We start from the raw sequence: 27,310 nt of genomic DNA, 5'->3' as shown, positions 1-27,310 counted from the left end.
CTGCAATGGAAGAACAGATGGACTTCTGTTAGGGAAAACCAGCCTGCAATGAGTAAGTTTGGTATGAAGAGATTTCACCTCTTGATTTTCCATATTAGACCTGAAATGAAATGTCACACAAACCAAACTGGGCACCAAAACAGACATTACTTACGGCGCAATCCTCTGCAAGTTTATCCAGAAAAAAGGCCTACAACTCCTAGCTGGCTGGGGCATGCTGGGAGTTGTAGGCCTTATTTCTGTCTAAATTTGCAGAGGATTGCACCTTTAAATACGTATCTAGGAACTACTTCTCCCCCCCCCTTTTTTTTTTACCCTTGGGTAGGTGTAGGGCCCCCAATCCAGATCTTACAAACCTCCTCTAAGGTCCCAGTCTAGACCCTAGAGGCAATCAGGGGGTGGGTGTGTGGAGGGGGTCTGTTTAGAGCAAAAATGGGGGAAGAAGATGTTGCTGCTAGATACAGCTTTAAAGTAGTTTTAGGGTGCAATCCAATGCATGTTTAGACAGAAAAAAGGCCTACATGGCCCATCCAGCCATGCTGGGGGTTATAGGCCCTTTGTAGGCCCTGGCTGGGGCATGCTGGGAGTTGTAGGCCTTTTTTCTGCCTAAACTTGCAGAGGATTGCACCCTTAATCTGTTTTAGCCCTGGGAATACAGTTTTGGAGGCCAAATTTAGCCAACCTTTGCTATGCATGTTGTGCTCGGGACCATATATTTAAGTCTTGAAAATCTTTTATCCTTGATAAATATGGAGTGTTCCATTCAGTCATTTCCAACCAGTCACTCCATGTTTTCATGCTACCCAGAATTCAAATAGGTGAACCATGTTCTTTTGCTTCCTCATACTGTCATATTACTGTAACAAATATTTTGGAAAATCAATACAGTTTATATAGCAAAGATATAGATGATACAGATATGTTATCAGCCCTTCCATCTGGCAGCATCAGGAGGACATCAGTCAGGCTAGGGCCAAAAGCCATCTGGACCCTCCACACCCCGAAGAGCTTCCCACCTGGCCATGAAACATTTATATAATTTCAAGATACGATTTGACATCATAATGCGCAAAGTCTCAGGCACGATTCACTTCACAATGGGTAATTTGAAATGGGTAGCTCAATTATATATGCAAAGGGTGTATTTGGATGATAATGTAGTAACAGCTTTCCTTATGAGCAAGACCTGACATGACTTTAACATTTTTAAACTCATTTTTATCTAGTTCTTCATGGTAAATCATGTTTTATGTGATAGGTATTAACTTTGGGGTTAAAGAAGTGATTTTATGATGAAAAATACAGAAGTTACAGATATGGTAGAGGGATTAGTCTATTTTTGATGCAGGCCAGTTTCACATGAGTCTGTTTCATTTCTGCATTAATCTGATTTCGCAAAGAATCTGCACAAAAATGTGTATTTAAATACATATTTTTGAACTTTTCTCACAAAATACACCTTTTAAATGAATTTTATCCCAAAATATGTATAATTATTATTTCAGAATTTCAATTTAATTTTCAAACTACATGCATATAATAGGAACCGACAGGAACTCTGGTTTCTCTTCAGATCATATGTATCTATTGCCTTTTATTAAAATAAGCATTTTATATGTCTTTGGTATTTTTTTGAGGTATGCGTTGCATTACAAAATTTGGAGAAGTGTGAAATCAGAAGAAGAACTGTATTCCAACTTGCACATTAGTCTGGGGGTGCCAATCAGCTTAATTTACGTGGAAATGTGGATCAAACAAGATCTCCAAGCATCACTAACAGCTGGATGGGTAGAAAGATAGATAGAATGTATACATTCATAAATATGAAACCATTTTCTGGCATGAATTATAGTGGGGAAAGTTTTACCTCCTAAGTTCTGTTTGAAGTGAAAATTAGACTAATTAGACAAACAGATCTATCAATGGTTATTAGCTATGACAGCTACATAGAACCACCATCTACAGGGGCAATCTACCTCTGAATATCAGTTGGTAGAAACAAACAACAGGTGAGGACATTGTTTCAGTGGCTTGCTTAGGAGCTTCCAGAATCATCTGGCCGGCAACAGAATGCTAGGCTTCATGGGCCTTCTTAGTTTGATCCAGCAAAACAAATCTTATGCTTTAAGTCAAAGTCAGCTTTCCCCAACCTGGTGCCCTCCAGATGTGTTTGACTACAATTCCCATAACTTCTGGGATGATGGGAGTTGTAGTCTGACACATCTAGAGGATGCCAGATTGGAGAAGTCTGCTTTAAGTTTTATGTTGCTGGATTGCTGAAAAGAGCGCAGGAGGAGGGCAAGAAATAGAAAAGTGAGATCCCCAATTCCAATAATATTTTCAAGCAAATGCACTTCCCTAAATGTTTACTCCCTTCCCGGCTGACGTTCAGCATCAAGATATACCACTGGCACTTCCTTCTCCATGATCAATGGCAAATAATATGAACCGAAGGACACACCATAGAGCTGATCTGGAGAAGAGTGCAGCTTGATCTCCAGGCTCCAGCTTATTTGGATGTAGCCACCCTCTCCTCTTCCATCCAAATCAATGTCAAAATTAATGAGTTCATGGGAAAGATTTTTAAAAGTCCTGGATATCCAATTTAATCTTTTTAAAACCCAGGCACTCTGACAGATTAAAAACAGGTGGAACAGGGCGGACTCTGTTGTGCTTTCACTCAGCTGTGAAAACCGTCTGCTCTGAGCCAAGTGGAGTTCAGAAGGCTTTAAAGACCAGATAACGCCTTTCTGGTGGGCCGGCTATCTCTGAGTGGACTCATGCTGCCGCTATCTCCATGGGAACTAGATTGCCATGCAAACCACCACCACCACCACCACCACCACATGCGTGGGCCTCCACAAAAATCAAGCTGACAGCAGAAATTTGTTGACAAGCTCCTATTTCCTTGAATTCACAATTAGTGCAAAGCTATTTAACTTTCCAGGGATGGAAGATTCCTAAAATATTTCAAAAGATTTTGCAATTATTCATTATTCAGTGACTAATGCCACTATCTTAAAGACAAAGGCAGGGCAGCTGAACACATTTTAGGGGTTAGGGACACACACACACGGACACACACACACACACACACATCAGTATGGCTAGGAGCATAGTTATATTGTATTTTGTTTAAAATACTTATACCCTGCCTTTCCAGCGCAGAAATAAGCAGAAATGAGACAGCAAAATCCAAAACCCAGCGGCTCAGTAAAATAAGACTTACCCAGCACTGAAATGCCATCAGGAAAGGGGCTAGATGGATCTCTCAGGGGAGGGATATGAAAATCTGGGCATCATTAGGATGAAGACCCTCCCTCACATATTCACCCGCCACACTTCTCAAAGTGGCAGGGTGCAGAGAAGACCCTTCCCTGATGATCTCAGTGGGCCGGCAGGCTGGCTCACGCGAGCCATAATAACAGCACTTATGTATTGCATTTTCATTGCTCAGAGAACTTCATATACATCATCAGTAGTCCTTGCAACAAACCTGTGGAGAAGACAAGTATTGGTATCTCCGTAGCGAATCATTTCTAAGCAGTTTTTACTGGAGGAGGGGGCTGAGTCAAGGAGATCATGGCATGTCTAGGGCCAGCTCATGGATGAATGAATATCCAAGGGGTGCCTTCTGCACCGGGGACTTCCTGGCTCTTAGCCATTCTGGTACATAAGTTCCATGCCATCTAACATCCACAGGTGAAAATAAACCTGTTCTTGAGTGCTCGTAGCATCCCTGTTTTCAGCATGCCAAGGGTCACGTGTCACTGCAGATCCTGCCTGCCTTTGCACTGATTACTAAAAGGCATTGTTGTTCTGTTGGTGAAGGTACTAGGAGCTCTCACTTTGCTTTGAAGCGACCCCAGCTGCTGCTAAGAACATGTAATAGCCTTTTAAAAATACACAGTGCTGGCTGCAGGTTTGTGAGGGCCCTTGGCGAAGACACCCTCCATGGGCCCCCTCCCTTCTCCTCCTCATTGCGCCAGCTCCTGTTGCTCCTCCTCCTCCTCCTCGCTACCTCGACAGGCAGAGCGACAGGGAGCGACAGGCGGCGAGAGGCGTCTGCTGCTGCTCCTCACCACTGCCACCCTTGTCTGGGCCAGAGCGAGAGGCAGGGGAACAAGCGGTGGCGAAGAGGGGGGCAGCTCCAGGGAGCTCTTGTCCAAGCTGGGGCGCTGGCCCTCGGCAAGTGCGCCCAACCATGCCTACCCTAGACGCCAGCCTTAAATGCTGCCACCCCCAGCCCCAGATGCACGTTGGCTGACGCGGCCCTGTTACTCTGCCTGAAATCAATGCCACGCCATGGACAGAGAAGAGTGGCGCGCATGTTAGAAGAAACAGTGTGCAGAGTTCACATACGTAAGCACTACAGACTTTTGACTTATGTTAAAAGGCAAGGGCGTTAAAAGGGGATTAGACAGTTTCATGGATCTATCAACAGCTACCAGTTATGACAGCTAAATGGAACCTCCATGTTCAGATGCAGTATACCTCGGAATGTCCTGGAGACAGGAAGAGAAAACTGGAGAGGTATTGTAGGCAAACACACAGAGAAGCAGAGCTGCTGGCCACCTTTCTCCACCTTTCTTTATCTTTGCTTATCTCTTCCTCCCCTTCATGGATCACTGCCTTGTTGTGGCGAAGGGGCTTGCGTAACTCAGTGAAGCCATAAGCTATGCCGTGCAGGGCCACCCAAGACGGACAGGTCATGGCAGAGAGTTCTGACAAAATGTGGTCCACTGGAGAAGGAAATGGCAACCCACTCCAGTATTCTTGCCAAGAAAACCCCATGGAACGGATCACAAGGCTAAAAGAGATGACACCGGAAGATGAGCCCCTCAGGTCGGAAGGTGTCCAATATGCTACTGGGGAAGAGCAGAGGGTATTTCCAAGTAGCGCCAGAAAGAGTGAAGCGGCTGGGCCAAACCCGAAAGGACACTCAGCTGTGGATGTGTCTGGTGGTGAAAAGAAAATCCGATGCTGTAAAGAACAATATTGTTTAGGAACCTGGAATGTCAGATCAATGAATCAAGGTAAGCTGGAGGTGGTCAAACATGAGATGGCAAGATTGAACATCGACATCTTGGGAATCAGCGAACTAAAATGGACAGGCATGGGTGAATTTAATTCAGGTGACCATCATATCTACTATTGTGGGCAAGAATCCCTTAGAAGAAATGGAGTAGCACTCATAGTCAACAAAAGGGTGGGAAAAGCAGTACTGGGGTACAATCTTAAAAATGATAGAATGATCTCAGTACGAATCCAAGGCAAACCATTCAACATCACAGTAATTCAAGTCTATGCCCCAACCACTGAGGCCGAAGAAGCTGAGGTTGATCGGTTCTATGAAGACCTACAACACCTTCTAGAACTAACACCAAAAAAAGATGTCCTCTTCATCATAGGGGATTGGAACGCTAAAGTAGGAAGTCAAGAAATCACCGGGATAACAGGCAGGCATGGCCTTGGTGTACAAAATGAAGCAGGACAAAAGCTAATAGAGTTTTGCCAAGAGAACATGCTGATCATAGCAAACACTCTTTTCCAACAGCACAAGAGGCGACTCTACACATGGACGTCACCAGATGGTCAATATCGAAATCAGATTGATTATGTCCTTTGCAGCCAAAGATGGAGAAGCTCCATTCAGTCAGTAAAAACAAGACCTGGAGCTGACTGTGGCTCAGATCATGAGCTGCTTCTTGCAAAATTTCGGCTTAAATTGAAGACCGTAGGGAAAACCACTAAACCATTCAGGTATGACCTAAATCATATCCCTGATGAATATACAGTGGAGGTGAGGAATAGATTTCAGGGATTAGACCTGATAGACAGAGTGCCTGAGGAACTATGGACGGAGGTCTGTAACATTGTTCAGGAGGCAGCAACGAAATCCATCCCAAAGAAAAAGAAATGCAAGAAAGCAAAGTGGCTGTCTGATGAGGCTTTACAAGTAGCTCACGAAAGAAGGGAAGCGAAAAGCAAGGGAGAAAGGGGAAGATATACCCAACTGAATGCAGAGTTCCAGAGAATAGCAAGGAGAGACAAGAAGGCCTTCTTAAATGAACAATGCAAAGAAATCGAGGAAAACAACAGAATGGGAAAGACTAGAGATCTCTTCAAGAAAATCAGAGATCTCAAGGGAACGTTTTGTGCAAAGACGGGCATGATAAAGGACAAAGAAGGCAGGGACCTAACAGAAGCAGATGAGATTAAGAAGAGGTGGCAAGAATACACAGAAGAACTATACAGGAAAGATCTCAGTGTCCCTGATAGCCATGATAGTGCGGTCACTGAACTTGAGCCGGACATCCTAGAGAGTGAAGTCAAGTGGGCCTTAGGAAGCATTAGTAACAACAAAGCTAGCGGAGATGACAGTATTCCAGCCGAGCTATTTAAAATCCTAAAAGATGATGCTGTTAAAGTGCTGCATTCAATATGCCAACAAATCTGGAACACTCAACAGTGGCCACAAGACTGGAAAAGGTCAGTTTACATTCCAATTCCAAAGAAGGGCAACGCCAAAGAGTGTTCAAACTACCGCACAATTGCGCTCATTTCACATGCCAGCAAGGTGATGCTCAAAATCCTACAAGCTAGGCTTCAGCAGTATGCGAACCGAGAACTACCGGAAGTACAAGCGGGGTTTAGAAGAGGCAGAGGAACTAGAGATCAAATCGCCAACATTCGCTGCATCATGGAGAAAGCAAGAGAATTCCAGAAAAACGTCTATTTCTGCTTCATTGACTACGCTAAAGCCTTTGATTGTGTGGATCACAACAAACTGTGGCAAATTCTTAAAGTGATGGGAGTACCAGACCACCTTATCTGTCTCCTGAGAAACCTGTACAAGGGTCAAGAAGCAACAGTAAGAACCAGACATGGAACAACCGATTGGTTCAAAATTGGGAAAGGAGTACGACAAGGCTGCATATTGTCACCCTGCTTATTTAACTTATATGCAGAGTACATCATGAGAAATGCCGGGTTGGATGAATCAGAGGTCGGAATTAAGATTGCTGGGAGAATTATCAACAACCTCCGATATGCAGACGATACCACCCTAATGGCAGAAAGCGAAGAGGATCTCAAGAGCCTCTTGTTGAGGGTGAAAGAGGAGAGTGCAAAAGCTGGTTTGAAACTCAACATTAAAAAAACGAAGATCATGGCATCTGGCCCCATCACTTCCTGGCATATAGAAGGGGAAGAAATGGAAGCAGTGACAGATTTTACTTTCTTGGGCTCCAAGATCACCGCAGACAGTGACTGTAGCCATGAAATTAAAAGACGCTTGCTCCTTGGGAGGAAAGCTATGGCCAACCTAGACAGCATAGTAAGAAGCAGAGACATCACCTTGCCGACAAAGGTCCGTCTAATCAAAGCTATGGTTTTCCCAGTAGTAATGTATGGCTGTGAGAGCTGGACTATAAGGAAGGCTGAGCGCCGAAGAATTGATGCTTTCGAACTGTGGTGCTGGAGAAGACTCTTACGAGTCCCCTGGACTGCAAGGAGGTCAAATCAGTCCATCCTAAAGGAAATCAGCCCTGAGTGCTCATTGGAAGGACAGATAATGAAGCTGAAGCTCCAATATTTTGGCCACCTAATGCGAAGAGAAAACTCCCTGGAAAAGACCCTGATGCTGGGAAAGACTGAAGGCAAAAGGAGAAGGGGACGGCAGAGGATGAGATGGCTAGATAGCATCACGGATGCAATGAATATGAACTTGAGCACGCTCCGGGAGAGAGCGCAGGACAGGAAGGCCTGGCGTGCTATGGTCCATGGGGTCACGAAGAGTCGGACACGACTGAACGACTGAACAACAACAACAAATCTCTTCCTGCTTTGTAGCTAATTCTCTCTGCTCCCCCCACCCCCAGCTCCTATGAAAATATAGCTGCTTAGCAGAGAGATAAGCAGATACTAAGGTGGCCACTCTGGTTCCTGCTTCCCTGTGGGTTTGTCTATGATCCCCTTGAGCTTTCTCTGCCTGTCTCCAGGGGAGCCTTCCAATTCTCAGCAGGCAAAACCGAGCTTATAGGATGGAGGTTACTTTTTAGAGGAGCCCGGCCCCTCTGACCTGGACGTAACTTGAGCCTTGTAAAGGCTGAGCACTCTGCAGTCTAACAGAGATGTACGAAGGAGAAGTGCAAGTGGATGGCTATTGCAGCTGTTCTGTTGGTTTTAAACAGAAAGGTTTTCAGAAATGCTTCTGATAAAAATCTCTTAAATATTATTTCATTCATTCATTCATTCATTCATTTACTGCAGGCTAGGAATCTGTGACCTTCCAGATGCTGTTGGACTCCAACAACCATCAGCTCCAGCCAGCATTGCCAATAGCCAGGGATAATGGGAGTTCAACAACATCTGAAGGGCTACAGGTCCCTATCCCGACTTAACTGCATTTCTGTTCCATTCAGTAGCTGAAGTTCCCTGGGTGGTTCACAAAATAAAGGTTAGAACCATAAAATACATAAATGTACTCAAACAATGTAAAATCTAAAACAGATTAAAACAGCCACAGAATAAAACCAATGTAAAACCAACAGCAGAAGACAGAAGCAGTACAAGGATCTAAAAAATGCAAACACATATTAAAAACTGAAAGACTAAAAAGCCCGGGAGAATAAGAAGTAATACACATGCTTGTTTGGCATTCTTTCACTCACTCACTCCTTAAAACATTTTATGCCACTTTACCACAAGGCTCAAAGCAGGTTTACACTAAACTACAACCCATAAAATAAACAGTCATAAATTGCAATTAAAATAAAAAACAGACACAGTAATAATAATAATTTTTAAAATGGTGAAATGGGAAGGTTTTATAGCCTTTTGGGAAGGCCAGCAATGTGGGTGCTATCCCATCTGATTTCTGGGAGGCTCCAATGTTTGACTGAAAATGCCCAGCCCTGGCCAGCGCCCTCCAAGCCTGTCACATGGTGGGAATGAGGAGCAAAGCCAAACAAACAGCTGCGCCACCTCTGGCGAACGGCCTCCTCTGGGGAGGGTAGTCCTTGGGGAGTGATGGCCTCGAGCGCGTGTGATGCCTTGGAAATGGTCATGCTTGCTGCTGACCTTGCAAAGTCTTTCCGTTGGGTTAGGCTGAATCCCAAGGGTGCACGTGCGCAAAAGTAGAATTCCAGACCAAACAGGAAATGTAACCGAACCTCAAACCAAGAAGCAATAAAACCATTGGGATAAGTAAACTGGTGAAGATGAATACAATCCCAAAACTCTGGTAGCATGACTTTATCTATACAGGCTACACACATGCAGTCATCAAGCAATAGAAGAGAGCAAAATCAAATTGTGCAATCATATCATTTAATACCAGAAATAATCAAGACCAAAAATAGCCACACATGTTTTGATCATTGGTCTTCTTCACTGGTCTAGTATGTAAAAAGGTATATTAAAAGGTATATAGAAAGACACACACACACATATACACACACACCTCAATCTAGTGTCTCCACCTGCAATTATAAAAACAAATTTAGTTTTAAAAACCTGCTTCCTAAATATATGATCAAACATACAGATATGGTCGAAATGCATTTGGTTATTTATGGTATTGAATGATATGATTGTACAATTTGATTTTGCTCTCTTCTGTTGCTTGATGACTGTTATGTTTGTAGCCTGTATAAAGTCACATTATCAAGCTTTTTGGATATTATTTATCTTCACCAGTTTACTTATCCAAATTGTTTTATTGCTTCAAAAGTAACATTCAGTGGGCAGGTGACTAAAGCGGCCTGCCCCAACCAGGTACCCTCCAGATGTGTTGGATTACAACTCCCAGAATCCCTGGGGAGTTGTAGTCCATGCTGGCTGGGGGATTCTGGGAGTTGTAGTCCAACACATCTGGATACCACCCGGTTGGGGCAGGCTGGCCTATGGCATTTGCAGCCCTTGCCTCCCCCCTCCCCTCTTACCTGTCTTCAGTAAGTGTCATTAGAGTTGAGCCTCTAGTTGAGAAAACAATGAAGGACATCCTCAGCTGGGGGCTGCAGAAAGATGAGTAACCCAGGAGTTACAATCCATGACCTGGTTCACACATGCACATATCTTGCTTGATTCCTCTACACTTGCAGCTGAGCATGTGAACTACCTGACTCCACTGAAACGCACTGAAGTGATGCGAAGAGATTCAGATGTTCTTACTGTGGCGTTAGGTTTGTGATGGCCCATTGGTGATGGCAAGCTTCTGGTGAGGGGCAGGCGTGATCCCAGGTTTCCCCTTGCATCTCTAATCTTTGTCTTTTTCTCCCCACAGGCAACTCTCCTCTCCACTCAAGGCTGTTTTTTTGGATGCTTCTTTTGGAAGACATGGGCAGCGCTTCCCAGGGACATAACTTTGGGCTCAGTGGGGGAGAGATGGTGCCTACAGCTCCAACCTTCCCCAACTCAGCACCCTCCAGATGTGCCGGACTATAGATCTCATCATCCACAGCCAGCATGGCCAATGGTCAGGAATGCTGGAAGCTGTTATCCTGCATATCTGGAGGGCTCCAGGTTGAGCAAGGCCCCAGATGCAAAAACCCTACTCTGAAACAAGGCAGTTCCTCTCTTAGAAGTCCCCACTGAAGCACTGAATTTATTGGGACACTTAAATGTACAATCTGATTTTGATCATATTGTTCCACAAAAATGTTGAGATTATTTTAATATGAATAGAGTCAGACAGGAGTGGTCACCCTCAATAACCCCACAACATCTTTTACAATGAATCTTATACATGTCTATCTAAAAGTCTATCCCATTGAGTTTAATGGGTCGTACTCTCAGGTGTATAAGTATAGACTGGGTTTACCAACACGCTAATGCACACTCAGTGGTTGAGTGTAGGTTGTTGTTGCACTGTGGGTTGTTTGCTGAATCATGGGTTAGTGTGTTGTCTGAACCCAGGACATTTTCCCTAAGGTGGCTTGTTAACCATGCAGTGTGGCTTATTTTTCTTGAACAAGCCACCTTGAGAACCCGTGATTTGTTGTTGGATACAAGTCACACTGCATGGTTAACAAGCTACCCTGTGGAAAATGTCCTGGGTTCAGACAACATGCTAACTCACGGTTAAACAACAACCCACACTCAACAACTGAGTGTGGGTTAGTGTGTTGTGTGAACAGCCCCAGTGAGTTTTGGTTGACTCACACAGTGATCTTGTCAGAAACATCCAGGGCTAGAAACAGAAATCTTCTGTGTGCGGCTTTCCTGCGTGTGGGAAATTAGAACCGCAGCTTGGAACTTCTCCCTGGGTGGCAAACTGTTCTGACTGGCTCCACCCATCCTGGATCACCACTGGGCCCTCCTGGCTTTCTGGCTGACTGGGACCTTGCCTAGGTAACAATAGCTTTCCTGGTCCTGCTGGGGTTTTCAGCTCCGAGTGCTTTTGGGCCTGAGCTCACCTCTGACAGTTATCTGTAGTTCTGCCTTGACAGCTGAAGCATATCTATCAGTGGAGGCTGATGGCTTCCACACCTTGAATTCTTGCTGGTTCTGACTGAAACCCAGAGAGGATTCCCTTCCCCACTGACATTGGAGCCACCAGCCTCCACTGATATCTATGCTACAGATTTAAACTAATTTCATGGTCATTCCTTCTACCCAGGGAGCCCTAGGAACAATATTTGCAAGAAATTGGCTACAGAGACTATATGGGCATATCTTTAACAAGTTCCTGACACCTCACCAAATAGGCAAGACAACTAAATTGGTGTTCAAGTAAGAAATGTTCATGGTGTAGGGCTAGAAACATAACAGGAGGGCTAGAACATTTTTTTTTTTAAAGATGCACCCAATGAAAGGATTGAATAGAAGGTAGAGACAGATACCACCACCACACCTCCCAGAATTCCTTGCTCTTGGAAATGGAAAGAGGGAGAAGGGGAGAGAGAAAGAAAACTGTTTTGGATGCCTTGGAAATTATGTTCCCTTCCTTTAATTAAAATAATCCCAACACAAAACAAGCTCAAAGCAAAATAAACTCTTATCTTTAAAAAAATAATAATATTGGGAAATTGCTCAATAGATTCTTCTTAGCAGTGATGTCACTGAGAATCAGAAGGACTTTGTTACAAGTACACAAGCTCAAATCAAGCCAAGAAAGATGAAATGTGCTTGATTCTCATCTGGTGTGACTCATGATGAGATATGGAGACCACAATGTAATGCTGGCATATAGCCTCATCCTATGTTTACTCAAAAGCAAGTTTTAAACAAAAGAACTGGCTTACCTGGGAGTAAACCCCACTGAACATAGTGGAACTTACTTCTCAGTAAATACACATAGTATCATACTCTAAGAGCCCAAGCATTGTTAAGACCATTGAAATCAACCTCTCATCCTTTGCTTCTGCTATCAACTGGCCATAATTTCTTACCTTATAAATTTGTGGGCCAGATGTTCCACAAAGTAATAGATTTCACTCCAGTGGTGCAGGACACTTCCTGATCTGGAAAAAAAAAATAATTCCAGGGAATATTGTTTTAATTATAGAAACGTTTAGGTTGCTGCTGCTTTATTACAGTTTGGTTCATCTGGACATCTGCATAGCTCATCAAGTTCAGTGCTGATCTCCTGCTAAAATGCCTTTCACATTTGCTGGGGGCATTGGGAGGGAGAATGTCCATATTTCATGCATTGCTTTGACAGGCATATGCCAATGATTTATGCTCCCGGTAAGCCCTTGGGCCTGTTCCTTGACAAGAATCTCCAACAGCTGTGCTGGACTTTTGACATGACACTACAGAAGTAATGCAAGAGCTGGCCCTCATCTCCACCTGAGCACCGCTCCATGCTGGCTTCCCTTGGCTGCCTGACCGTGCCACTTGGCAGAGCTTTCTAGCTGATCATCTGCAACATTTGAAAAAGAGGGGCAGATTCTTAAATGGGTTGGTGGAGCTCTCAGTAAAACTTTGCAATTTTTATAGTACCTTTTTGAGTATTCAGATCACTTCACCTACGTCAAGGGTGGCCCCTTCTGAATAGCCAGGAAAGAGGAAATGCATCGTGCAAAAACAGCACAAAAGAGGATAGTGATTTGCATAAAATTGGCATATGCTAATGTATATGCATAGATGCAAATTTAGAAATAATGATTATAATTTAAATATAAATACAGGCCTTCTCACAGTAGAGGTGAAGACTATGTGTCTTGTTCAGTTAGCTGCCCAGGTGCTAAACTGTGATAAGTAACAGTTGTTATGGTTCTTTATCTTTACACTGGAATTGAAGAGAGGATGGTCCTTCAAATAACAGTCCTCTGGCAGCCTATCAAATGGAGGATTGTCCTCGGTAAAATAGGACACATAGACATCCTTCCATCATTACTCTAATATTTCCACATATGGAGCCCCCAAGGACCTGCTAATAATCATAACGAATACGAAGACAACAATCAAACTAGGTATCAATATAACCAGTGTCCAAACTGGGAGAAGAAATGGAAGTGGGATGATTAGGCCAGATGTGAGGATGTCCACCTGAGAAGGAGTGGGATGGTGCTACCCACCCCATTTCAAGCACTGAATATAGGAGAAATAGATAGAAAAGAGGGCCAAGAAAGGCAGCATTCCTGCAGCCAGAATGAAGCATGCAATTAACTGTTTGCATTCTTAACTCTCGTCCAGGTAAAAAAAAATGTAATGGAATGATGTCGTTTTGACATGGTGTCCGAAGTCCAGCAAGGAGGGGATTAAACAAACCTCCTGGGATAGTGAGTGACACAACCTGGGCACCACCACCGAGAAGGCACTAACTCAGGCATGCTTACAACAATCCTATTAGTTTTGCAATATTATTCCCATATGGCAGATAAGGGCAGCAAATCATTGTAGCACAAATGGCATGTTGTGCGCCACCTGCGACCATAAAGCATTGATTTTGACCTTGCAGCTGTTTACGGGTAGTGCTATAATTCAGCCACTAGATGGTGGAGTTTCATTGAACATATAGACCATTGAGGAGAAAGGAAGTTTTCAATTCCAGAGCGCATGTGGGCTGTCTAAAGGAGCCAGTCGTAATCCGGCAAAGAAAAAGGAAGCAGAAAGCCCCTGTAAAGTTGTGGGGTTTAAACATGGTGTAGAAATGCTCCAAGACTTTTGTGAAGAAGTGGCAAGTTTTTGAGGCAAAGAGTTGAAGCTGAGACAGAACTGAGCTAGGTCAGAGCTCGGGGTTTCTTTGGAACACTGAAGGAGCTGGGCAGCACCCCACCCCCCCACCTAAAAATCTGAGGTTTTTTTCTCCTTTTAAGGGAGAGCAGTATCTGTTGGAGTCTTGATGCAGTGAATCTCCATCTTATGCTCAATGTGTGTGTGTGTGTGAAATAAACTATATATCACAAAAATTCCATAAGCCTCCAGTGACCCCATTCCAAGGAAAAGCAAAACCCGGGTAACATTCACAACCCTGGAGTTCTCAGAAAAGTGGGTTGCAACAGTACATTCAACAGGAAACTGCAGGTAATTTTGGCTCCATGGTGAGCATACCTGGTATTCTATATGTGTGGGCTAATGGATGGTAGTCGCATTCACACTGTACAAATTTGGGTGTTCGATGAAAACATCCTAGGTATGCACTTAAAAATGGAATGTACTGTGAAGTGGCTCTTAGTAAGAAGAACAGACCAAATTTACAGTGTGGCAGCATTGGACTCATATTGCATTGTCCACTCCATTATGGTCCAAGAAGCTGTCTCTTTATCAACCCACTTTTAAATTTAAACTTTATTTTTCCAGAGCAACACACACACATTGTATGTTACACCATATCAAATGCATATTCGATATTTACAAATGCATGATTTCTCGCTCAGGTTCAGATTCCTTACTCTGCATCAGCCCCAGGTTGCATTTAAAATATAATGTACAAGGAATAAAACCAGAATTACAACTGACTGAAGTTACCCAAGTTCCAGTCTAGAAATTTACATCAAACACAAGATTAATCCTATACACGTGAAAAGATTAAACAGATAATCTTGCTTTCAGTAATGAGTCCTTGCCTTCCAATAATTAATAAAAGATTCCCAATTCACAAAGAAAAAAACAACAGGATTGTATTCCTTCTTTAAATCTAATAAAACGAGTCAGTTTGGCTGGTACTGCAGTATTATGAAATCTATTTTCTGACTCATCCATACAAGGTATTGTCTCTATTCTCCAGGATTTGGAGCATACTTGCAACACAAAATATACATGAAAGCATCTTTGCAGGTGAACCTACGAAGTTTTTTGCATAGGTTAACAAGCAAAGAAACGGATCATAGGATAGAACCATGGTTTGCCATCTCGATTTGGCAGGAGTGCTTGTGCAAGCTACAAGCCAGTTCAGACAAGACAACAAACTGTTGGACCAGAGTAAGAAGTAATGTATTAAGCCATGTGCACAAGGGAAGGAGGGAGGGGGCAGGATGAGGAAGGAGCGCTTGAGCCGCTGGACCACCTGCAAGCCCTGGTCTCCAGGATTCCCACACTACTAGTGTTGAGCTAACTATGGTCCAGCCCACATCCACAGCTCCATTTGCAGGCCATGAAAGGAGGGCATTCCAGCAATAGGGGGCAGAGCATCTCAGGGGAGGCTGGGGGCTCCGATGTCACTCCTTGGACAGCTCCTTTAGAGTTCTGACTGGTTCTGACTGAGACCTGGGGTGGATTCACCACCCCACTGACATCAGAGCCACCAGCCTCCACTGGAGCATCTGTACTTCTAGAGGGGGATTTACGAGGGAAAGCAGCGATTGCAGCTGCTCTTCCCCTCTTCTTCCTTTTAAGATAGAGCCAGGGTGGTGTAGCAGTTAGATTGTTGGACTGCAACTCTGGAGACCCAGGTTCTAGTCCCCACTCGGCCATGAAGCTCACTGGGTGACTTTGGGCCAGTCACTGACTTCCAGCCAACCTCCCTCACAGGATCATTGTGAGACTAAAACGGAGAGCAGGAGGAACACCGTGTAAGCCACTGTGGGTTCCTTGCAAGAGGAAAAAAGGCTAGATATAAATGTAATAATTTTTTTTAAAAAAAATAAGAAAATAATGTAGTTTGGTGCAAAGCCCTAGCGGCCACGGTTTCCCCAAAAAATGTTCTCTCCCCTAGAACAGTGTTATGTGATGACATTGTGTCATTCCAGGGTAGGGTGGCTATGTTCTCTTTTTCAAAGGACAGTCCTCTGTCTGACAGGCTCTCCAGTCCAAGTCCGGTTGAAAAAAAAAGGGCCAGAAGACGGGGGGGGGGGGGACACTATGGGGCCTTGGAACTGTTGCCCATCAACAGCACCTGGACAGCAGACTGCGCAAGGCACAAACCTCACCTGGTCAACATCTTCCACAATATGGTGAGATGTACTGTATTTCAGTTCAAATTATAACACTTTTGCATCTATACATATAAATTAGCATATGCAAATTGGTGTCCTCCTTTGTTCTCTTTTGGGGTGACGCCTGCCCTCTTCTTTTAGTGATTCACAAGCGGCCACCCTATTCCAGGGTCGTTGTTTGAAAACATGGCAACCCAGACTGGCCAATGGGATCTAGCGTTGTTCCAAGGCAGGCATGGCAAGGGGAAATGGTAGCTACTGGGCTGCTCTTAGGAGTCCCACCGCTGCTTGTGTTGACCACCAAATGATGCTTAAAGCACTGGGGGGTGCGGAGAGTTGATGCTGCTGGTGTTTTTCCCAGTAAGCTTCCTGATACCCCCCCCCCCATTGACTAGATTCCCTTCCCTGCAAAGGTCTTCATTTTCTTCTTCCCTTTAACCCAACCCCGGTTCCCAATTTTTGTACACAACGTTCCATAGCAAACGTACTTTCAGTTCAGCACTTAAGTGAAACATGTAAACTGTGGTTCAGTTGGTGAGAAATCCCTGTGCACTATCTTTTAAGTGTTATAAAGATGGAGAGCTAAGGCAACTGATAAAGCTACCAATTGTATTCATTGTCAGACAGCAGAAAGCCATCAGGAGGTTTAAAACCATTTTCTTCCCTCCCCTCAGACAGCTGGTTCTTGGACAGCTGGATATGGGACGCTGGAAAATATAGGCCTGCGGTGTGATCCTGGCCTGCAGAACCCATCGCACTAGAGATCTCTCAAGAAGGTTCCACATTTTTCCCCTTTGCAGTGAAGCAGCTGTGAATAAGAAACAGTCACAGCACTTAAAAACATTGATCTATTTTCCATGGCTTAGAGAAGTTATGCATACTTTTTAATGCCAATGGATAAGTTTGAGAACTCACAGCAGTTGCTTACAACCTCTATTCTCTGCTGCCATGCTCTGCTGTTGCAACTTCGGGTTCCGCTGGACTAAGGCCATGCGTTTTTGGCGGTTTGGAAGCAGCCCTTCTCAGTTACACACCACTTTTTAAATTCGCCACATAAGTATATCTTCAGGCTTTTTTCTCTCCTTGGAACAAGAATCCAAACATCTAAAATTACAGCTCTTTTTTCCATGAGAGCTTCCCACACATCTCTTCACACAGAAAAGTGCTACCACCACTCCGTTGAATGCCAGCAAAAAAACCCAAAACATTCTGCTTCTTTTCAAAGAGGACGCCTTCTTTCTTTCTAGACGCACTAGATGTTTAAAGAACCAAAAGCCAAGAAGTCCCCCAGCTCAGGACCTCCTCCCCCCACCAAAGCCAAAAGGTCTTCACAGCCAAAGGTCTCAAATGTCAAAGGATGATGCAGGAACTTGAATTTACAGCCCAACTGTGCATTTCATTACCAGGAACAAGGAGTGGAAGACAAATTGAATTCCATCATAAAGAACCCCACACTGTGTACCGCTTGACGCTGGTTTCATCCAAGGCTCACCAGTGTTTAGCCTTCAAGCCTGGTGTTCATGGTAAAACTCAGCCCCGTGACATGCAAAAGAGGATAAAACATTTGCACTGGAATCTCTCCCCTGGAAAAGAGAAATCCTTGCAGCCCCAGCTGGCATGCTTGCTCCTAGTTTACAGAGGTAAGCTTATAGCATAGAATCTTTCCCTGATTCCCATCCAGGAAATGCAACATGTCCTTCAGATGGAGGATGTGGACCAGGCCACTTTCATGGGGACAATAGTAGAAGCGGCCCCAGTTTTCTGTTTGAAAAGGAAAAAGTGTCCCTGATCGGGCCTGGAATCTGTTTCAAACGTTGTTATCAGCAAGTCTTGGAACGGCAGAACAAGCACATCTGCGCTGCAGACTTGTGTCAGGGGAGAAAAGGCTGGGGCGGGGGGATATGGGCCCTAAAGAAAAGAGTGAGGATGTGCACTGACCATAAGAGTCAGCAATTCAGAAAACAGCCCAATTCGCCTTGGACTGTTTTAGAGGCTGGCCGTTTCAACTCCAGGCTGAATCTGCATCTCACTTTGAAAATCCAAAGCCTCATCCATCTCACTAACTCTCTTTGAAAATCATCAAATGACTGTAACGTTTTTGCTGTGTGACAGAATGGTATGGAATTTTCATTCATAGTGGCCCCTTGGGAGGGGACAAAAGCTTCCAAATGTCAAATAAGGCCAGGGGATCTTGTGCTAGATGCCTTTAAATTCTGATGTTATTAAAAAAGAAACTGCCAATAACTTTTCTATTTCTTGGCAGTATGGGATGGAATTTGCAGGCATAGTTGCCCCTTCTGAGAGGACCAGGCCTGCCAAGTTTCAGATAAACAGAAGAAAGACCTGGAGGCTCATTTGGTCGAATTTCAGTCAAATGCTCTATTTGGGGGACGGGGGCTGCAATGTTTTGCTCAATTTAACAACAAATATTAAACACGAAGAGGTAAAAATGGTGATGTATCTTGAAGTAACAAAGCAGATGTAATGCACTTTTTAGGTCTAATCCAAATGTCTCTACAGCAGAATATTTGGTGGTTTCGCAGGGGAGTGGAGAGGGGCAAAGCCCATCTAAAGGTGGGGAGTGATATTGGGTGGGGGGAGCAGCTTTCTGGTGGTGGTGGGAACTTCACTAAAGTTACAGTAATACATTAAAGAGAGCCCTGGGGCATTTGCTCCATTATTTCTTCTTTTAGCACCCCCCGCCCCCCCCCGGATGGAAAGTCCATCTCCCACTACATGCTCTGTAACTGGGGCAAGAACTCAGTGTGCCTGCAAATGACACTTCACAATCATGTAGCTTTGCTTCCAGGGACATTATACAAAAATAATGATGACTGCCGCCATGATGGGAGACGCACTTTCCAGCTACCCGATCCAGCATTTACCTTTTGAAAAGTTTCCAATGAAGAATAAATGAAGGAAAGGCCCTGAGACTTAAGTAAGTTTAGTAAGTAACTCACCCAGCCAAAAGTCAAATGGCTGTCTCCCCTGACCTCCACTGGGTGATTCTCAAAATTTTGCCTTACCTCTGTTGGAAACAGAAATTTGACCAAAGGGTAAGGAACCTTTGCACAGTCCTACAATGCCTGCTTTTATCTGGAGATCTCTGCATGGTAAGATACACAGTGAGCACACATGCCTGGATGAGCCTAAAGGGGGGGTAACAGCCCTCCCCCCCTTCCACCAAAGGAAAGAAAACGAGATAATATGACAAGAAGATGAACAGAATTACATGACTCAAAAGGAAACTCAATTCAAGCATTCATTATAAACTTCACAGAATAGAGGCAGCGCTATTCATTTTGGCTCCACAGCTAACAGAAAGAGGCTTCAAATAGTAGTACACAAACGACATCAAGGGAACGTTTAAATCTGAAACATGTCACTTGTAAATGTCATTAGTGTGATATAGAAAATGGAAGAGAGACTTCTTAAAATACAAGTTACTACATTTATATCATTGGGATCTTTGCATTTGATTCAGAGATGTGGGAAATGCAAACAAACACTCCAAACTCCTGTTTAAGCTCCTTGTGAAAACTCCTTGTGAAAGTATCCTTAATGTACAGCTATTATGCGATGGCAGAGCATCCTGAAAGAGCTGTTGCTGTTACAACAATCTGCAACAGTCTGTTCCTCAGGACAAAAGGACAAAACAAGATGGGAAAACTAAATGTGACTCCAATTGCTAATCCTCATTCAAAAAGACTACGTGGTGCTTGGTTCTGACCAAGGTTGGGCTGGATTTGAACCAGTTAAAAGAGCCTGTCTATGCCCATCAGCTTGGATTTCTGAGGATAATTTCCTGTTCCAAAACCTTATATGGAACTAGGACAGGAAGCCAGTGTAGGGACTGGGAATGGGTGAATCTGTCAATTTCGCTTTCTCCCACATTTGGATTTTTAAAATCTCAAATTCTTTCTCTCCCAAATATGAACGCTGTGAATTCTGGTAAATTCTTATAAAAAAAACACCAACGAACTGAAACAACATCTGCACCGGCAGCTATTCCCAGCATGGAAGGGCCATGATATACCTGCCTGCCATAGAGCTGTTAAAGACGAGGAGCTTGTCAGAAAAGACAGAGGTGGCAACCCTAATTCAGCACCACCCACATGGTGGAATACACAGAGATTCAAAGCCAGACCTATAAGAGCTGAGCACTCAAAGCCTTCAGCCTGTATGGATGAATCTGATGGTTTCTGTTTCTCCCACATTCACATTTTTAAAATCTCAAATTCCTTTTCTCCCCAACATGGAGAACATAGCGAATTTTGGTAAATACTTATCAGAACTGAAATGAAATGAAATTCTCACCAATCTCTAACAGGGATTTAAGAAGAAGAATCACATGGTCAGAACAACAAAAGAGTTGACTACTTTGGGCAGCAGAGTGCTGGATGGATGTGACCACACCAAGGCGAGACAACCAAAAACCAGAGAGAAGATTGCAATAGTCAAGGTGAGAGATGATGGCCAGGATGTGGTCAGGATCCTATCCAACCCAGACCCCGAAGAGACCTCTTCAGATCTTCCACAGAAGACCTGGAGGACCAAAAGCAGCCTGAGGATGCCTCCCTGGGGTCCCGTGTCTTAGGGTGGCCATGAGTCATCCTTTACAGAGAGCAGCTTGAGGACCATCTCCCATTTGAAGGTATCCTCTACTTGAAGGGCTGTCCAATCCAAGTCTAGCATAAAGATAAAAGAAATAACTGATAAATAAATAAAGATAAAAGAAATCAACTGTTGCTGATCTGCAGACTGAACTAGCAGGCACACAAGTCACTTGGTCACAGTTAGAGATACCAGAGAAATTTGCAACAGATTCAAATGAGTTTGGATTTCTATTAATCCAACCTGTGGATTCTGCAGCGAACCAGCTTTTCCCGAATCCCGTGGATTCTGTGGACTTGCAGACAGTGGTTTGGTTTTTTTTAACTTTGTGGGGAGATTTGTCCTAGTTTGCTAATGCACACTTGTGCAAATGTGCTAATCTGCATTGGTTAATACTCATCAACTAATTCGCACTAATGTGAATTAGCCCAAGTAGAACAAAATTCTGGTAAAAAATCAAAGTCCGTCAATGAGCAGATGATGGAACAAACTTCACGCTGTTGGAAGAAAAAGTAAGAGGACTGGAGCGGCGAGTGTCGACCCTCCAGGGAATAACACGAAGAGTTCTTGGACAGAACTGTAGAACTACAGCAGCAAAGTGAAGAACAGAAGCTAGAAGAGCAACAGCAAGCTGAGGCAGAAGAGGAAAATGCTGAGATGAGGAAAAATGAAGTAGACGATATTCCTTGGAAAAAGGTGATAGTTAGGAGCAGAAGAACTAGAAGCCACTCTGTACCACTGGAGGCAGTGGACCTATGGAACCGTTTCCAGGTACTTGAGGATGAGACTGGAGGACAGCCTGCAGAGGAGGAATTACAGGGGAAGCTGCATGACAGTGAGCAAGAGGCCGAAGGTCAGTCAAGCAGGGGCAATGAAACCCAGGCCTACAACAACAAGAAGAGAAGAGGAGGAGGAGTGGGAGACTCCTTGCTGCGTGGGATCAAGACCCAAGTATGTTGCGAAGACCCATAGACTCGCCAGGTATGCTGTCTCCCAGGAGAATGGATTAGAGACATGAATGAAGGGTTGCCTACACTCATAAAGCCCACTGACAGGTATCCCTTTCTTCTCATCCATGTGGGAACAAATGATACCGCCAAGCGGAGCTATGAAGAAATAATGTCAGACTTTGAAGCTTTGGGAAGGAAACTCAAGAACTTTGGGACCCAGATAGTTTTCTCATCCATCCTTCTAGTAGCTAGAAGGGACAGAAAGGGAAAGAAAAATACTCCAGGTGAATGACTGGCTATGAGGGTGATGCTGGCCTGAGATATTTGGATTCTAGGACCACGGGCTATACTTCCTGGAAGATGGGCTGTTGGCAAGGGATGGGTTGCACCTCACAAAGGCTGGGAAGAATGTATTTGGCCACAGCATGAAGAACTTCTTCAGGAGGACTTTAAACTGAATCCTACAGGGGAGGGTGACATAAAGTTGGAGGTAACAATGGATGAAGGCTCATGCACCACAATGGAGAGAACAGCTCTAACAGCGCCCAATAATAGTCTTCAGAAACATGAAGGAAGAAAGCCAGACTATAAAGCACATGGTCTTCAATGTCTATACACTAATGCCCAGAGTATAGGAAACAAACAGAATGAACTTGAACACTTAATACAGGAGGGAAGTTATGACTTGATAGGTGTAACTGAAACTTGGTAGGATGACTCCCATGACTGGAATACAGCAACTGAAGGATATAACTTGTTCAAAAAGAACAGGAGGGAGGTGGAGTTGCACTAAAAAATGCGTATCTCTGCACAGAAATACAGGAGGATGAGCTTGATAGCCTCATCAAGAGCATCTGGGTTAAACTAAATGGAGCAAAGAATAAAAGGAACATCGTGGTCGGTGTACTACCAGCCACCCAATCAACGAGAAGACAAAGATGAAACTTTTGAAAAGCAAATTGGCAGTGTTTCAAGGAAGCATGATGTAGTAGTAATGGGGGACTTCCATTTCCCTGATATTTGTTGGGAGACAAATTCTGCAAAACATGGCCCCTCCAAGAAATTCCTGACTTGTGTTGCTGATAACTTCCTCCTACAGAAAGTAGAGGAGGGAACTAGAGGATCGGCTATCCTCAACTTGATCCTAACCAACAGAGATGACTTAGTAGATCAAGTAGCAGTTACGGGAACTCTGGGGGAAAGTGACCATGTTATACTTGAGTTCTTGGTTCTAAAGGAAGCAAAAGCCGAGTGTAGCCAAACGCGTACCCTGGATTTTAGGAAAGCTGATTTTAATAAACTCAGAACAATGATAAGTAAGGTCCCATGGCAAGTGACTCTAACGAGAAAAGGAGTCCAAGATGGGTGGAAGTTTTTAAAAAAGGAAATTCTAAAGGCACGATGACAAACAATTCCAACAAGAAAAAAGGCAGAAGACAACAGAAGAAGCCAATGTGGCTTCACAAAAAGCTTAGAGATTATAAGGATGGGAGAGAAATCCTCCACGGACCCCAGTGAGGCCAGATTCAAAAGAATCTGGCCCCCCGGAGTCCCTGGAGGATAGGAAGACTTATCTCTGCCTCTAGGAGGAATCCTCGCCACCTGGATCCTCCCCGCCAGCCGGCTCCACAGCACCAGCAATACGGCCACCATTGCTGTATCACTGGCTGGGCAGATTGACTGCGGATGCAAATGGCATCTACTACGCCATTTGTGGCCGTAAAGGTCTTAGTTTAAGGTAAATGCCACTGTAAAAGTCAATCCACCCAGCCAGTGATACAGCAATCAATGGTGGCCGTATCGTTGGCACTCTGGAGCTGGTCAGTGGCTCCTTGGAATCGCTGCAAAGCGGAGCCAGCCAGCTAGGATTCCAGGGGGGAGGGACGGATTGCCTCCCCCCCCTGCGGACACCCCCCTCCTGGACCCGGAGGTAAGCCTTCCACCCATCCCTAGAGATGACCTGGAAACAAAAAAGGGCACATACAGGAAGTGGAAGGAAGACCAAGCTACAAAGGAAGAGTACAGGCAGGTAGCACAGAATTGCAGGGATGGCGTCAGGAAGGCTAAAGCTGAGAATGAGCTGAGGTTAGCGAGGGATGCTAAAAGCAACAAAAAGGCTTTCTTCAGATACATGCATAGTAAAAGACAGAGGAAAGAAATGGTGGTCCAACTATTAAATAAGGATGGCAAAATGACAACAGATGGCAAGGAAAAGGCAGAAGTGCTCAATTCCTACTTTGGCTCAGTCTTCTCCCAAAAGAGGGTCTATGAGCCCCCTGGCAAAGGCGAAGTATAGGCTGACGGGGCAGGATTGCAGCTTGAGATCAACAGGCATATGGTCAAAGAACACCTCATTACTTTGAATGAGTTCACATCTCCAGTGCCAGATGAAGTGCACCCTAGAGTAATAAAGGAACTGGCAGAAGAGCTCTCAGAACCGCTGTCTATTATCTTTGAGAAATCATGGAGGACAGGTGAAGTGCCAAATGACTAGAGGAGAGCTAATGTTGTCCCTACCTTGAAAAAGGGCAAAAAGGAGGAACCTGGTAACTACAGACCAGTCAGTCTGACATCAATCCTTGGGAAAATTCTGGAGCAGATGATAAAGCAATCCATCTGTAAGCACCTTGAAAACAATGCAGTGATTACGTGAAGCCAACATGGATTTGTCAAGAACAAATCCTGCCAGACGAATCTGATCTCATTTTTTGATCAGGTCACCTCCCTCGTGGACTGTGGGAATGCTGTGGACTTAATATATCCCAACTTCAGCAAAGCTTTCGACAAAGTGCCCCATGATATCCTGATGAGCAAACTAGCTCAAAGTGGGCTAGACGAAACAATGATCGGGTGGATCCACAGTTGGCTACAGAATCGGACTCAAAGGGTTTTATTTTCTGGGCTTGTCCTTTCAAACGAGAGAAGAGAGCAAGCAGGTGCAGCCCAGGGCAACTTCAACCAATGCTTCCCAGGGCTTCCCACATCCCTCATCTTTCCTGCTGGGCACAGGAGGTGAGGAGGAAGGGAAACAGACTCCGTGAGAAGCAGCCACCTCCAGCACACCAAAGCAGCAGGGCCCAAAGGGCATGTCTCCCCTTCACCTTTCCTACAGCGTGGGAACGAGAGACGCTGTTATGTCGCCAAGGGCCAGGAGAAGCCAGCTCAGATCTGTGCATGTGCACTTAGGTGTCGAGTGCCTTGGGGTGTGTGTGTGTGTGTGTGTGAATGCCTTGGTGTGTGTGTGAATGTCCAGGGTGTGTGTGTGTGTGTGTGTGTGTGTGAATGTTGGGGATTCAAAAGCCTGCTCCACCTCTCATGACCCCCTGGGCTCCACCTCTCATGACCTGCTGTCCACCACACCAGCCTCAATGGGCACTGGCCACCGCTGATCTCTAGCCACCACACCACACTCTTCAAAACAGTCTTGAAGCTGATCCAGTTCCAAAGAATTCTGGGGATTTGCTGAGATGGTGCTGAAAATTCCTAGCCCACTCTCATGGAACTGCAATTCCCCAAATCCTTTCAAGTTGGTTCCATTTCAAAACGGTTTGAAGAATGCAGTGTGGCTAGAGCCTTAGTTGCAAGTGTTTTAGACCTCCACTTCACTGTGCAAATAATTCACCTTATTTAACTTTTTTCATGCACATTTATGAACTACCGAAATAGGGAGCCTGAGATTTGCTGGTGGAGCCAAAGAGAAGCAGTGTCAGCTGACTGGCCCGCAACCCTTCTGCCGAACAGCGTGTGTGTGCTTCTACAGTTTATTCTAGGATCTGTAGTTCAGACAGATGTATCATTCCAGTGTGACATGCTGTCAATCATTTGCTTGTCCAAAGTGATGTTTATAATGATTAATTTAATTTTAAAGTGGAGCTTCTTAAATGCTTTCCTGGCATGGCAAAGGGCGCACCTGGGCTGTTATTTCGTTCTGTGAAGCAGCTACCTCAGGAGAACTCGACAGTGGTTAGGCTGTTGGGGCTCAGCAGACATGAATGCAGCCAGAATGCTCACAAGTGCTGCCTTACAGAGCATTATCGTGGCGCATTACACTCTATTAACAGTTCAGAGCATTCTGGCAGGTGACTTGCATAATATACATGGTGGTGATGATGATGTAAAGCTGTGTGTCACTTCCCACTGCAAAAAGCAGTCTTGAAGCAACATAGACACATGATATAGAAATCCATCATTCGTATAACAGAAAAAAACGAAATCAGTGTAAACCATACTCAGCCCAATAATACAAATAAATCCCATAAAAACATAATCCAAAAACAATACAATATGAAAAAGGTTCAACCACAGTACACAAAATCCTCCCCTGCTCACAGCCTAGAGAACACCACAAAAGCAGCCCGCAACAACTGGGCCATAACTAACGTCAAAATCCCTGGGGAAATAAGCATGTCTTTGCTTGCACCAAAAAGATGGCAGTGTGGGCGCTATGGGAAGAGTGTTCCATAAATGCTGGGCTGTCACAGAAAAGGCCCGTTCCCAACCTGCCACACGTACCCAGCTTCTCTCAGAGGGGGCATACAACGAAGAGCATACCGGTAGGGTCATATGAGAAGGGGTGGCCCTTCTGGTAGTGGGGTCCTGAGCTGTGTAGGTCTTTATAGGTTAAAACCAGCACTTTGAATTTGGTCTGGAAACAAACTGGCAACCAGTGCAGGCAAGCCAGAACTGGGCTTATATGTTCACATCACCTAATCCCAGTCAACAACCTGGCCACAAAATTCTGCACTAGCTGCAGTTTCTGAACTATCTTCAAAAGCAGCTCAATAAATAATGCATTACTAATCTAACCTAGAGGTTACCAGAGCATCGGCAATGGCTGCTACGCTGTCCCATCCAGATAGGGTTGCAACTGGGCTACCAACCAAAGCTGGTAAAAGGCTCCCCACACGACGGAGGCCACTTCAGCCTCCAGTGACAACGATGGATCCAGGAATACGCACAAGCTGAGCACCCGCTCCTTCACAAGGAGCCTGACCCCATCCAGAGTCGGTCACACTTCCCCCATCCAGACAGAGGAACCACCCAACAGCGGGGTCTCAGTCCAGTCAGGGCTGAGCCTCAGTTTATTGGCTGTCATCCAATTCATTCCTGAGACCAGACACTGGCTCAGCACACCCACCACCCCACCGGCCTGAGATGAAAAGGAGAAGGAGAGTTGCGTGCCATCACATATTGATGACAACCCCGCCCCCAACTCTGCATAACCCCACAGAGCAGTTTCATGTAGATGCTAAACAACATGGAGGATAGAATCGACCCCTGCAGAACACCACACCGGAGGCTCCATGGGGCCGAGCAATCTTCCCCACGCAGCACCCTCTGGGAACCACCATCCAGGTGGGAGTGGAACCATTGCAAAGCAGTGCCCCCAACTCCCAGCTTGGACAGCTGCTCCAGAAGGAT

The 27,310-nt window shown here is 44.8% G+C and overlaps 1 protein-coding gene across 1 annotated transcript in view; it reads right to left on the bottom strand.

Moving 5' to 3' along the window:
* The window catches only part of ANTXR1 (ANTXR cell adhesion molecule 1), a 217,767-nt gene that overhangs the window by 186,242 nt on the left and 4,215 nt on the right, over positions 1–27,310 (bottom strand). The window contains exons 2-3 of the mRNA XM_084804206.1: positions 12,396–12,467; positions 9,948–10,019 (exon numbers count right to left, since the gene is read on the bottom strand). Of these exons, the coding sequence (XP_084660332.1) occupies positions 9,948–10,019; positions 12,396–12,467 (144 nt within the window). The remainder of the gene's footprint in view (positions 1–9,947; positions 10,020–12,395; positions 12,468–27,310) is intronic.

Source organism: Heloderma suspectum, chromosome 6 (assembly GCF_057233095.1).
Source record: "Heloderma suspectum isolate Gila_16-S chromosome 6, 16-S_ref, whole genome shotgun sequence".
NCBI classification, from domain to species: Eukaryota; Metazoa; Chordata; class Lepidosauria; order Squamata; family Helodermatidae; genus Heloderma; species Heloderma suspectum.
The sequence above is the reverse complement of the archived record's forward strand: the minus strand, read 5'-3'. Positions and strand labels throughout refer to the sequence as shown.